The following is a 14,578-nucleotide window of genomic DNA, read 5'->3' as shown; positions in this document are numbered from 1 at the left end:
CAGGTGTACTTTAAACTTGAAGCAGTCAGATTCCCTATCCCACTGCAATCCAAGTGTTCTCTCTAATGGCAATTCATCAAAGGCAAGATCCAGACCCCTTACACCACACATCCTCTCCGATTGAGGGATGCCCTTCAATACAAGTTCATTATTAGACAAGAACTTATGTAATCGTAAACCACCTAATGCACAGAGACGTCGCGCTTCGTCTGCAACCTTAATGGCTTCATGCACGTTTTCCACACTGATCACTCCATCGTCGACATAAAAGTTCTTAAGCAAGAACTGTGAGCCCAGTGGATACAACTCCCCATTTTCAGTCGCAAGATGTTTTAGGCCGTAGTTCGCACAACCTGAAGATGAAGCAGCCCCAAATAAATGAACTTTCATACGAAATTCATGAACAGGTTGTGTGATGTCTCCATTCTTCCACCAAAGAAATCGCAGAAAATCTCTATCGGGTTCATCTACGTGAAACTGATGGTACATTTTTTCAACGTCACAAGTAAGTGCAATGGGATGTTGACGAAATCGAATTAGAATGCCATGCAAACTATTTATGAGATCAGGACCTTGAAGCAAGTGATCATTTAGGGATGAACCTTCATGCCTTGCAGAACAGTCGAAGACCACACGCAGTTTGTCTGCCTTTTTCGGATGAAAAACACCATGGTGAGGTAGGTACCACGTTTCTCCTTCCTTACCACTACTGTGCACTTCTTCAGCATCTCCTCTCTGAAAGATTTGACTCATGAACTGATTGTAATTCTTCATGTACGATTCATCTCTTACCATCTTCCTTTTAAGGTGATCAAGTCTAACCATAGCGCATCGTTTGTTATTAGGCAGTTTCGGCCTTACTTTAAAAGGAAGGGGCATTTGGTAGTGACCGTGAATGTTTTTACTTATGCCGGATTTTAATTTCTCAAGAAAGAGAATATCATCTTGGGATACTCTGACGGTTTCTTCGTCTGCATCTTTAAAATCACTCTCAAGGGCCCTTATTATGTTGACAGGTGTGATAGAAGGAAGCTCCCTAACTGCTATGCGATGACACAATCTACTAACATTAAATAAGTCAGAGCGTGGTGAACAACCTACTATACTCCATCCAAGATCCGTTTGAACCGCATAGGGCTCGTCGTCTCCTCCTGCTATCACTTCTCTGGGAATCATTGATCTTGAACAGTTGTAGCCGATTAACAGGCCAACATCACAATCCTGTAGTGGAGGTATTTTGTCTGCGATGACTGAAAGATGCTTCCAATGTTCAGCAACCTCATTCGTGGGAATATGGTGGCGATTTGCTGGAATACAATCTTTAGTATAAGTTGCTGGTAAATCGATATAGTCACTAGACTTATAAGCTCTCACCTGAAGTCCAGTCACTCTCTCACTTTGAAGTACCGTATCCCTTCCAAGCATTGTTGTCAGCTTTAGTTTCACTGGAAATGATGCAGCTTTTAATGAATCACTCACACTTTTATCAATGAAAGTCGTGTCACTCTGAGAATCCAACAGCGCATATACCAATTGTTCACAACTTGGATTATGTTTCGCAGATACCCAAACAGGGACAATCATAGAAGTACACACACCAGGTTCTTCTCCAGCTACATTTAACGTTACTGCATTAGCCGTATCTTCAGGATCGTTTTGCGTTTGAACTGCAGAAGATGAAGTTCTTACCATTTTCACAAAGTTGTTATTGTGCAAACTAGTTGGATGCTTCTTGTTACAGGTATCACATGTTAGACGATATCGACATACTTTTGCACTGTGTCCAAAATTCAGGCATCCATAACAAAGCTTCTTTTCTTGTATGTATTGCCGTCGTTCTTCTAATGGTCTACTGAGAAATTTAGAACAATTGTCAAGTTGATGATTATTTTTCTGACAGAACACACATTGAGTTTTGTTAGAAGACTTGATCACATATTGATCCCCTTCAGTGTTTGATTGAGTAGCCAAAACCCGTACTCTATTTTTCTTGACTTCTTTCATGTTTACCTTCTCATCTGTATATCCTGAATTGTGAAGAGCATGGAAGGAAGTAACTGGATTACATGCTACATCCGCTTCAGTTGACACAAACACAGCAAATTCATCAAAAGTGGGATATTCATGATTATTGGTGATAGACTGTGTAACTTGACGATTCCATCTACTAATTGCCCAATCAGGTAACTTTTGCATAAGTTTTTGATTCTCTTGGTAATCGTTTAAGATCTGAAGACCCTTAACATGAGGTAATGCACCACGACATGCATTCAGAAAATCTGAGAAAGCTTGAAGTCCCATGGCATCCTTTGGGTGGATTTTAGGCCAATTTGCTAAACGTTCTCTAAACGCCTTTTGAATAATAAATGGATGGCCGTACCGATGATTTAACTTATCCCAAGCATCTTTGTAGACTTCATCATCAGTTCTGAAGAAAGTGCCATCCAAGGCTTTCCGTGCAGGCCCACTCACATATTTCTTGAGATAAAACATCTTATCAGCAGAGGAAATCCCTTTCTTATCAATAAGTGCCATAAAGGATTGCTTAAACTCAATAAAGTGAATAGGATCACCTGTAAAAATAGGAGGCTCTGGAACTGGAAGTTTGCTTGCAGATATGCCATCTTGAAGTGCTTGAACAAGAGCAGAGAATTCAGAAGTTGATGCTTTAACTGATGGATTTGTGGTCTCATTTTGTTCCTGTCGATTAACTTCTTTCCTTTCATTTCCTTGAGACAACTCCGATCCACTCGCACTACTACAATCATTTAAAGAGCTGGTTATTTTCTCAACTTCTTCACTGTAAACATCCAGTTTAGCTTGAGCTACTTTTAAATCCTTTTGCGCTTGAATTTGCTCTAATTCTTTAAACTCAACTTCAAGGGCTTTTTTATGCTGATCTTCTAACTCTTTTATTTTCTCTTTTTGCTTAGTTTCTGCCATTAAAGAATTATATGCAGCTTGTTTGGCTGCTACTTCTGCTGCAGCATCTACACGTTTCGCCTCCAAGTCTGATAAAACAGAGCAATGACCTGAATGATCACTGATTTCCTGACTAACTTGTGAAGCTGTTGAACCAAAAATTGAATTAGCATACTTATAACTCAAAGCACTAAGACGTTCCTTTTCCCTCTCATAACTGTAATCACCGTCTATTCCTGCTATTCTTTCATTAACAATTCTGGTCACATCAGTTGTTACTGCTTCACATGAATCCATTTTTCGTCTCATCTCAACATCAGGTAATGTTTGTTTCCTAAATTCATCATAAGCACTGAGAACCTTATTTTTAGCAATTTCCAAAGTTTCAATTAAAATAGCTAATTGAGTGTCTGATAGATCCGATTTAAGTTGCTCACGTGCATTACGGGCTTCAATTTTCCATTTATCATACAAAGAAATAACCTTTTTCTTCTTTTTTTGTTGCTCTTCCTGCTGATAAGCTAACATTTTTTCAGTAGGGACCTGTGCACGTGTTGAACGTCGTGTATTTTCACTCCTAGTTTCTATATCAGCTTGCTTAGTGTGCTTCTTTGAACCTATATCTGATTTTGACATTTTTGGATCTATAAATTAATACCCCACAATAATTTTAGGTCAATAAGGCACTAAATTAACCACTCATTTTAACCATATGCAAAAAGGCATTAAAAAGCATAGTTAAACACTTTGATAGATCACAATTCATTTAACAAGTGACTTAAACACACACAACAACGTTAATTGCCCTTTAAAAACACACACACACCATAATCGAGAAATTGTCCCTTTAAAAGTTCAGTTAGTTTCTTTGTTTTAGTACTCACTGCGATCCTCAAACTAGTTTAAAGCCGTTGTATGCCGTGAAGTCCGTTAGATCAGTCCGTGCAGCTGTGTGTAGCCTTGTAGCTCCGTCTGTTTAAAGTTCGCTCTTGATCCGTAGCGAGCAATCACACCGTTCCCAACGAGCGCGCCGATGCCAGAAGTCCTTTTAATTGCCGTCCACTCCGTTAAGCAGCGACCCGATGATGGCAAGCTCTTACTGTAGCTCCCTGGTTCAATAAAGGATTGCCTCTTTCACTGGTGTTTTTCCATAATTTATTTCAGTGCAGCATTCACTTCACTGACGCCGTCGTCAACATCAAAACACCTTATACCAAAGGCCAAACACCGTATATCTTGCACCATACGGCAAACACCGTAAGAGCTTGTACACAAAGAGAAAATGAAACCAAATGTAAGCAAATATGAAAACCATATACAAACAAACAGACATCACTTAAACTCAATGTACAAACTCAATACAAACAAACAAACATATCAAACGAAGTGTCAGTACCTTGTTCTCCAATCAAACCAGAAGCTAAACCTTTAGTCCGTAGCAGACCGCACAGCTGGGACGCCATGATCATGTGTGATCTTTCCGTGTCTGTTTATATCCGTAACGGTAATTAATTCAAATTAAAAGACTTCCGGTTTTACACTGAACACTTCATAACATAAATACCAAAATATCAAATATACATATAATAGAGAAAAAGAAAGTATACACACACACAATATAAACATTGTAGAGAAGATGTAATAACAAAGACACCATGTCAAAGTTATTAACACTATGAATTCGGACATACTACTCGGCTCGCATACTGATTTTAGCGTACTATAGTCTGGAAGTATGCGGTTTCGGACGCAGCCAGTCTTTCGGATAAGACATTAAACTGAGGTCCTGACTCTGTGTGGTCATTAAAAATCTTATGGCACTTCTCGTAAAGTTCAGGGGTGTAACCCCGGTGTCCTGCCAAAGTCCCTCAATCGGCCCTTACGATCATGGCCTCCCAATCATCCCCATCCACTAAATTGGCTCTATCACTATCTCTTCACTCAACCAAGAGTTGGTGTTTGGTGATTGCCCTAGCGCCGTTGTACTGTGGCTGCAGTCACATCATCCAGGTGCATGCTGCACACTGGTGGTGGTTTGGAGAGACCCCCCTCATAATTGTGAAGCGCTTTGGGTGAATGGCCATACACAATAAATGCTCTATACAAATATACATTACATTACACATTACATGATACAGAGACACTTCAAATTCACTCATCCATCCTCTCTTCTCAGTGGGCATAACTGGAAGTCCACTTTGCTGGCTGGAGTTTTACCTCACCAGCAGATGTTTCAGGATTGCCTGGAGGGAATAGGTGTCCAAACCACATCAGTTAGGGATCAGTTCTAAGTACTCTTCTATTCTCAATTTATGCCACATACTATGACCCATAACCTGATTACAAGTTTTCATTCATCACTATTGTGCCGAACGACACAGCTCTGTTTTTCCATTTCAACCAGATGATACAACAGTAGCTGCACAGACCTCGTAATTTATTGTTTTCCCTCCAACAATTTCTCCATCCAGTTGGGATCACCAACTATTATCGCATCTATGAGATAACAGCTGGCAATCCCAACTGACCAGCTGTCCTTTAAGAATCACATTGCAAAGAAAGCATAATCATAAGCTGCAGGTTTTACTATGCAAAATCAGAAAGATCAGAACCTTCCTGACAGCTGCACAATTTCTAGTCAAGCTCTTTAATTTTAAAGCTGGAATACTTGTTACCTGCTCTTCTGGCTGATCTTGCACACTTACAATTTACTTGTACTAAAAAATAATCGATTAACCGTTAACCGAAAAGGTGCGTTTGTAACCGATTAATGGTATCAGTTATATGATTAAAATTTTAAATTATTAAAATTATTAAATTTTTTAAATATTATTAGAGTTTGGCTGCATAGGGGGCTGATCGAATGCGCCTTTTGTGTAAAGAGGGGCATCTTTTAAATGGTTTACTAATGGCCGCAAGTGTTTTGCACGCGACTCATCCCAGAGCAGCGTTTGTGTTGTCAAGACAACTTCAGAGAACTTTTAAAGAGCCTGGCTTCCGCTACATTCATTCTTCCATACCAAAATGCATCCCGCCACAGCTACATTAGCATACAGCTCATTCAAAACATTCAGTCATTGTTGTTGTTGTTTTTAATAGCGGATTACGATTGCACCAAAACGTATTAAAAGGTAAGTGATTTATAACAGCGCAAACTTCTGTAATCTTAGTGCTGTGTGTTATTTGTTTAACCCTTTGAGGATACGTGCTGGCTGACTGACTGACTGACTGACTGACAGGTGCAAGATGCGTGAGGCCAGCAAACACAACATAGCTTTCAGCCATGATAAACACACATTGCATAATTATACTTTATTATTAGATAAAGGTCTGTGGTTCTGGAAATAATGACTTTGTCTTGCTCGAGTTTATAGCCGTTTCACTTTACTGCAAGGAGCATCAAGGCTGCTCTGTAGGTCTATTGGAGACATTCATAAATATTCCTAACAAATCTAATAAATGTTGGAGCTATACTCACAACATAAACATGCTATATCACATTTCAGCAGCGTTTATTTGAGAGCCCACAAGAAGATCTGCGCTTGAGCAGCATATTTAAGGGCATGCAATAGGTTTCGTGCACAAGCAGAGAAAATCGACGCACAAGCACACTCGTATTGCACGAAAATACGATCTCGACTTATAATACTGAGCTTACAACATTTCTCAATTTGCCATTGAAATAATGCCATAGGTAGTTTGGTAGATTTGTGTAAAAGTTATGCCACCACAGCTGGAAAAAATCCTAGAGGAAACACTGAAGATGTAGAAGAGACTAGTGCTCGCTGTTTCAAGTTATCCATAGCTGTATGACTTTACAAATCTTACAATTCTAACAACATAGACAGCAACACTCTTGCACAATCTATACCCAGCTGACTCAGTCGTTTCATAGGGACAAAAAAAAAAAAAAAGAGCACTGCGCTTATTTTTTTCTTGTCAACATAAAAAGCGGTGTGGTGCGTCTCGCATTTTTGGAAGTAAAAAACGCGTTTGCTGCGATCGGCCCCTTAATATATAACTGCAACACATATTTGTTAACTCCCGGGACGATAATGTTTAACCACACGTGCTTACAGACATATCTGCCAAAACAGCAAAATGGAAGAATATTGCTGTTTGATAAAGACGAGTTGATGCCAAACCAGTGCTGATGCTGATAGCCTCCTGGATTTGCGTCATAAACACAACAACAGGGGCTTTAGCTTTCATTTTAAAGATTATAAAGCATATATGCAAATTAATGCAATATCATATTTAAACAACAAAACTGTTTACAAAAAGTCAACTTATGTGTGCGTTGTCATTGTCTTTTCATCACGCAGCGCGCACATTTGAACCTCGAGTGAGAGGAGAAACTATAGACTATATCAAGACATAATCTTTAAAATAATGATTTGTATTTCAATAATAACAGCGGGGATTAAATAAATGCATATTTTACATGGAGCGAGCAATTTGAGGAAATCTGCTATTTTTATTTGACCAAAGACAAAAATATATGATTGGAAAAAAAAAAAAAAAAACAGCCCATGCAGGTTCTTAAAAAGGATTCAGTCAGTGTTTTCGTTTTGTAATCTAAATTAATCATTTAAGAGAGAAATATTTTAGGGAAGGCCTGTTTATTTTATTAATTTTGTTTAGTTTTTCTATGCTGTTGGAAACACTGCGGGTGCGTGAGGATGCTCTGTTGTTTTGTTCTGTTATTAATATGCTAGCATGTTAAAATAAATCAGTATTTATCAATATTTAATGTGTCAATTTTTTTAGAATAATTTAATATAATTCTGATCAATTAACCGTTAATATCTGATTAACGAGCGGCAGTTGTCAGTTAGCAAAATTAACCAAAATGAGCATCCCTATTTGAAAACAATGAATAATCAACTCAAATGGTTTGAAACATTTACAATGAAGATAAAAAACATACAAACCTAATTCTGTGACTCAAAACAACTGTCAAACGACATCAACAAAACCATGCATAATATTTGTCCACCTGAGACAATTGGTTTTCATCTGAATTTAGTCACATTCCATTAATATTTCATGACTAAATGCAATGTTTATGGTATGAGTCACGTTATATAAATGGCAAAAAAACAAACAATAGCCTTTTTATCAATCAAATATTTTCAGTGTTAGCTAGTGGAGAGTGATAGCTTATAAAAATGTCCATAGGCTATTCGGGTAATATTCAATATTGATGTAATATTTATGTATTACAAGACTAACTAAAAAACGTTGAGCTGCATTAACCCTAATTTAGGTCAAATATGTATCAAATATGTACATACCTAACCGCTGTTTTAAAAATATACGTTATGTTTGTCCAAATTTGACCCAAATTTGGGTTTAAACAACACAGTAATTTGTTTAGAGTAGCTTTTGCCAACTAACTAGATTAACTATTTAATGCTGAAGCAACAACTTTCCTTTATTTATTTATTTTTGTATGCATAATGCTAAAAATATTTTTTACAAAAAAAGAAAAAAAAGAAACCTAGCTGAGTTTTAGGTTGATAAAAATGTGCATATAGACAAATACATCCACAAATGTCTTATTTTGTTGTCCTTATCAAGTGATAAGGATGATGGACAGAGGCCACTTGGCAAATTCGGCCAGGATACCCGTTCTCTTTTCAAAGGAATTTTTAATGGCCACAGAGAGTCAGGACCTCGGTTTAACATCTCATCCGAAAGATGGCACTCACTGAACAGTACGGAGTCCCCTGTATTATACTGGGGCGTTAGGACCCACACAGACAACAGGTTGAGCACCCCCAGCTGGTCTAACTAACAGCCCTTCTGGCAGCCAACTATCTTTCCCATTTGTTCTCCCAAATGCTTACTGCTTAGCTTCAGTGGGTGACGATGTGAGAGTTGCAGAGAGCTAGCTACCAGCTAGTCACTTATTCTGACCAGTACCTAAATTCCTATTAAATAATGAATGAGAGAGAGAGATTTGTGCTGTCTGTGTGTGTGTATGAGTGTGAATGAGAGAGAGTGTGATGCTGTCTGTGTGACTTGCTTGCTTCTGTGTGTGTGTGTGTGTGTGTGTTTATACAGACAGCTTGTTATAGGCTGTCTGGACTCTGTATAGCTGGGTGGTTTTCGTCTCCCCCCGCCCTGTTAGCGGGAACTGGCGCGGCGGGTAGAAAACGGGGTGGGGGGAGGGGGGGCAGCGGCACAACAAATGCTGAATACAAGCGGGAGCGGTTGGGTTCGGGCTAAAACCTGGCGGGAGCAGGATTCAAAATTTAGTCCCGCGCAGATCTCTGCGCCAAAGCATATGCGTGCACTTGATGCAGATATATAAATATGCTTTTATAGTGCATGTTTTTGGACTGTGGGGGAAACCGGGGCACCCAAAGGAAACCCACACGAACACGGGGACAACATGCAAACAACACACAGGAATGCCAGCTAGCCCAGCCGGGAATCGAACCAGCAACTTTCTTGTTGTGAGACAGCCGTGCTAACCACTGAGCCACCATGCCACCTGTCTGACATTCAATTATGACATTTTAGTAGTTGTTTTCTGTAAAGTGTGGTTAAAAAATATTAGATTTTTTGCTCAAAGCATGATAACAGACCAAATTATTAAGGAAATATTCATTTTAAGAAAGAAAATATAAACATGTTAATTTGAACACATCAAGTATCAATTCTGATATAAGCATAAGCATGTAACAAAAAAATTTCACTGATAAATTTGGAAAGCAAGAACGTAAACTTAGCAAAGAGAGTAAAACGGAAAATGGATGTTCTTTACTATGTTTCTTTTCTATGTTCTGTCAGTTGGATTTCTCGGATTCTGAAAAGCAGCTCTCATGTCCCACTTACGCTGAATTCATCCTCTGCTGCATCCTGGGCTGTCCGGTTCACTCACTCACAAACTAATCCCGCTCAGCTGCCGTATTGCTGGGGTCGCTCGTCTCAGTCTTACCAGACAAACCTCCCATTTGGTTGTCGCCATATCCCAGAGAACCTGCTGTTCGCTCACCACACGCCTCTTCAAGTCACTGAACAGAAACTCAGTCTGCATCAAAAGGAGGAGGGTTCCACCTCACATATGTTCTGATTTGACATCCAAAAGTCAAATAATCCCTGCCGGTAATTACTCCAAGTAAACGCGAAGAGATGCTGTAGGATAAAGTTTTTGTTTGAATTTACCTGGTCTGCTTTTCACATCCTTCCTCTGTGAAGGCAGTCACTCAAATAATGCATAGCATTAAAAACAGCTCAGCAAAAGAGAGAGGAGGCAGGACGGGAAGGGAGGGGACAAACGGGATGCGAGATGCTAAGAAAGGTGGGACCTGACGACAATTCAAGATTTGAACAGAAAAAGTATAAATAGCATTTTTTCCAACCCTTACGTTGTCGGCTACATCTGTAAATTCAATCTGAGTTTTTCCTCAACCTTTACAATCCAATGAAAACGTAGGCATACCTTTGTCTTCCTATCAAACAAAAAAAAAGATTTAAGGGTGCTTCATTTGGTCCGGACCAAGGGCAATAAATGATACATTGTTGCATTTTCTGCCGTCTTTGGGTTGAAACGAGTTGAAACGAGTTGAAACCAGTTGAAACGAACCAAAAATGCAGTCATCTGACAAAATCCAGATCTGTCATTGGCCTGATGTTGTTGTACATATTTCCTAAACTGCTTATTGATTGGTTAGAATTCATGTGCGGGAAAATGCTAATGAACTCCCGCATGTAAACAAAACCGGCAGACACAAAATGTCATTTTTACTCTGGAGGGACGACTGCGCTGACTGATTGTATGCCTGCTTTAGACAAACTATACATTTTGAGAATGAAGCACGGTTGCGGCTGGAAAACAGTGTTTTAATGCATCGCTCGTCACTTCAGGAGGAGGCGTGAATTAATTTAGCTAAACTGTAACATAGTCATCTTGCGGAAATATTACCAATGATCCATCAGGTAATGTTTTCCCCTCTCTCTCTCTGTTGGTAAAGCGCTGTCAACAAATATTTTTCCTCCATATCCTATAATGCACAGCGTATCGGCCTACGCTACGGTAATTTGCTGCTATCTGTGAACGCAAATGGAAAAGTGCCGGTTCACATTTAGAACGTGATGACATGAGACGTCTACTCCAGCTAATCAGAACATTCAAATGAATTCACATCCGCGAAGTTTGTGGAAGTAAAAGCCTTTGAATGTTTTTCCAAACACATTTAGTTGCTAGATGCTAGTCAGATAGAGTTTATATGTTCCTTCTTAATGCCAACTGTGTAAAAAATTATCAACAAAATGTTTAAGATAAACCACTGTTTGTTTACCTTCAAGCTCTGCTTCTGTTGCTTGACATGTGTGCACTTAAAAGAGTGCTCCAGTTAGCGCCAGCACACATTTCCCATATGGACCGCCACATTTGTACAGTGCTGCCAGGACAAAAGTCATTCAACTCTACTTGTCTGAAGATACTGGACTTTTGCGCTGTGTACAGGTGTAGTGATGAGCAAACAAAGAAAACAAAGCACAAAGGCAGAACATTTCATAGGTAAGATTTAGTTTTTTTTACAAATTTGTGTTGCAAACTTTTGTGCAAAACAATTATAATACAGTCATATCCCTAGCGTTTTTTTTTTTTTTTTTTACTAAAGTCATTCTGGAAATTTTCCGGATATTTATCGGTATCGATGCGTGAGAGGGACTTTTGTTTACATGACAATGACTGACGGTTTTTAGTTGACCATTTTTTAAAAAGTTTCACATATGGATGACAGTTTTCAGTGTCTACTAAAAATAGGAAGATGCATCTGTAAATAAATTAACGACAAAATGCATTAGATTAAAATTCTTGCATGAGATACCAGTTGGCATTTAATTTGCTATTCATTATGCTTAATATATTTGAATTGCTAAAAAAACACACATAAAAATGACTGCACCCATGTGTGCTAAACAGATTAATAATCTTGTGCAAAATATGCATTTTGCTATATGCTGTTGACTTTAAATGTGCCTTCTGCAGAAATTAATACTAACATGTACATACATTTTATGGCAGCAGTAACTGTAAAGGGAGCATTTTAATGGGATAAGGTCCAAGCTCAAATGTTGAGTGTTTCTTTAAGCAAATGTGTTAAACTTTTGTCTTTTTTTTATAATTTGATTTTAGTTGTTTTAAATAGCAGTTTTAGATTATACTTTCTAATGTTCTGCTGTTCAGCTATCTTTAAAAAGTAAAAGCTGGCATAAACCTAAATAGAGAATCTACAAGCTATAATAGAAGCCCATGAGAAAGAATCAGCAGGTAACATAGCAGCTTTCCTACTGTCACTGTTTAAGGAACCAAGCTTATCCTGACAGTAACACAAAAAGTGATCATATTTTTTCCATTGCATCATATTGCATCTTATTACATTGTGTTGAATTGAAATTTAATCGAACATTGTGATAGGTGTGAATCCTATCATAGCAGTTGCTGCTTCATATGTATCTTTAATATATTGTGTTGTTGGCTTTGAAACAAGATGTGCATCGTATTGGTCTCAGTTCTAAAATGAACATCAACAAATATTCAAGAAAAGTGCCAAAAATGCTGTCATTATGTATGCTAGGGCAGTATTTGGCATGTTCAACTTGATAGTAAACAGTATCTTGAGGGAAGTGAGGATTAGCACTTTGTGGAAAGTAGTTTATAGGCCTGATCTCCCAGGCCTCATGTAAAATGGCTTCAAAGATTGCCCTCAATGCTGATATGTATTTAGAATTTGCTGGGTGTATATTATGCATCTCTGCTATTGGTTTTAATATTGGTAAAAAAAAATTAAAAAACACCACTTTGTTGAAGACAAAATTACAATGTACACCACCACTGATGTGAACAATTGTTCATGACTGACTTTGCATTATCAATCCCCAAAATGCATTGTCATATAGATGAACAAGCAAAACATTTTGGCTGAAAATGTAGTGTAAATACACTTAATGAGCAAGCTGGCACACAAAACCATCGAAATCCCACTGGTTTGTTCAATGACCAACCATTATGCAAAGTGGCTGAATCAGCAACGTCATTTTTCAGAAGTTTCCACACTGGAGAAAAGGTGGAGATGAATGTGGTCTGGGAGCAGCTGCCAAACAGCTTTGTTTTTCTTTACACATGATGGAGTGTCACAGCTTGTTAGAGTCAGCACACGGGGACTGTCCTCCAGCACACAGATGGATGACTAAAGAGTCCATCTTCAGCAAGCAGTTACTGTGCTGTACGAGCTGAAACGGGGTCACATAAGGGATGGATTATATATCCCCAAAGAGCTGTCCAATGATCCATGAATCTACTGTTAGCTGAAAAAGACTGCCTTAAAAGAAACTAAAGTAACTCTTGTGTGAATGATTTTGCAAATCTACATTATTTCCAAAGTCTTATGCAAATTCCTTTCTTTTAATTCTACTAAAATTCAAAACCATTTAGCATAACTTTTTTAGAAACACAAAGCATGAAGTTACACAATCATGCTGCTGGGGATGTGGCTCAAATGTAATTAGGTTTAGTTTGTACACAGATCGTTTCACTGCATAAAAACACCAATTAATTGTCAGGAGCTACAGTATGAAAAATGATTTTGCCTTGTGTGTGTATAATTGTTTTGTTTGTTTTTTTTTACTCTAAAAGTGCTGGTAGCTGTTGATTTGGATTTTATGAGTATATTAGGGTTGGGCGATGTCGACCCAAGTTAATATTACCTGGAAATCATGGCGACGAGACAAGAGACAACAGATCGCAAGAGGCACAGTGATGGTCTAAACTTACTAGGTTAAATGAATAGAGCAGTAAAGATATTACAAGTTCTCTCTCTCTCTCCCTCTCATTAAAAGATCTGCAGTCAATATTGGAGACGAGCAAAATACTTGTATGGTCTTGATTGTATTTAGGCCTTTTTACAAATAACAACTGAAAGTTCTGTTTTTGACAATATTGCAAATTCACTAAAAGCTGGCTGGAATTATTAGATAGATAAAATTTTATTTATTTAACATGAAAATTTAATAATATAACTTCTCACAATATATTTATTGCAATGAATATTTTATAGGTGTGCATTTTAACTTCTTATGCATTAAATATGCATTGTAAACTTGTTCTTGATTGAGACATGTTGAACTCTTCTTTTATCATTTGCAATGTTTCTAAATTGCATTGTTTGTAATTTCATGCAATCATTCATTTATTTTCTTTTTCGGCTTATTCCTTTTTTTGGTAATTTGTTTATATCTATGTTATATTATTTTCTGTGGCGGTTCATTCTGCTGTGGCGACCCCTGATAAATAAGGGACTAAGCCAGAGTAAAATGAATGAATGAATTATTTTCTGTAAAGCTGCTTCTGGCCATGACACATTAACACCTAAATGGTTAAAGGGATGTGTTTAAGGGATTATATGCAGCATCCTTGATTTATTCTCTTAGGTAAGGCAAGATCTTCTCTTAAGATTCATATTTAGAGGGAAATGTGCTTAATGCATTATAAAGCTTTAAGCATCAGAATCGGTACTCCGTAAGAGCCGATCACCATGAAAAGGAATCGGTACTCTATATGGGCTGCAAAAATCCTGATCAGAGCATCCCTAGCTTTGACCCAACTTGTCTGTCACAGCGACAATACTCTCTTTGGCTG

At 38.1% G+C, this 14,578-nt stretch overlaps 1 protein-coding gene across 3 annotated transcripts in view; it reads right to left on the bottom strand.

The window, feature by feature from the left end:
• rasa1a (RAS p21 protein activator (GTPase activating protein) 1a) overlaps positions 1–14,578 on the bottom strand; it is a 106,361-nt gene that overhangs the window by 76,602 nt on the left and 15,181 nt on the right. Inside the window, exon 1 of one of the 3 annotated variants that reach the window (XM_021476621.3) lies at positions 9,769–10,495. The exons of the other annotated variants lie outside the window; for them this stretch is intronic. Within the exon in view, the coding sequence (XP_021332296.1) occupies positions 9,769–9,791 (23 nt within the window). The 5' untranslated portion in view covers positions 9,792–10,495. Of the gene's footprint in view, positions 1–9,768; positions 10,496–14,578 lie in introns of those variants that run through there. 3 annotated transcript variants of the gene reach the window in all.

The sequence above is a fragment of the Danio rerio genome, chromosome 5, assembly GCF_049306965.1.
Source record: "Danio rerio strain Tuebingen ecotype United States chromosome 5, GRCz12tu, whole genome shotgun sequence".
Lineage (NCBI taxonomy): Eukaryota > Metazoa > Chordata > Actinopteri > Cypriniformes > Danionidae > Danio > Danio rerio.
Note: the sequence above shows the minus strand (reverse complement) of the source record. Positions and strands in the feature narration are given on the sequence as shown.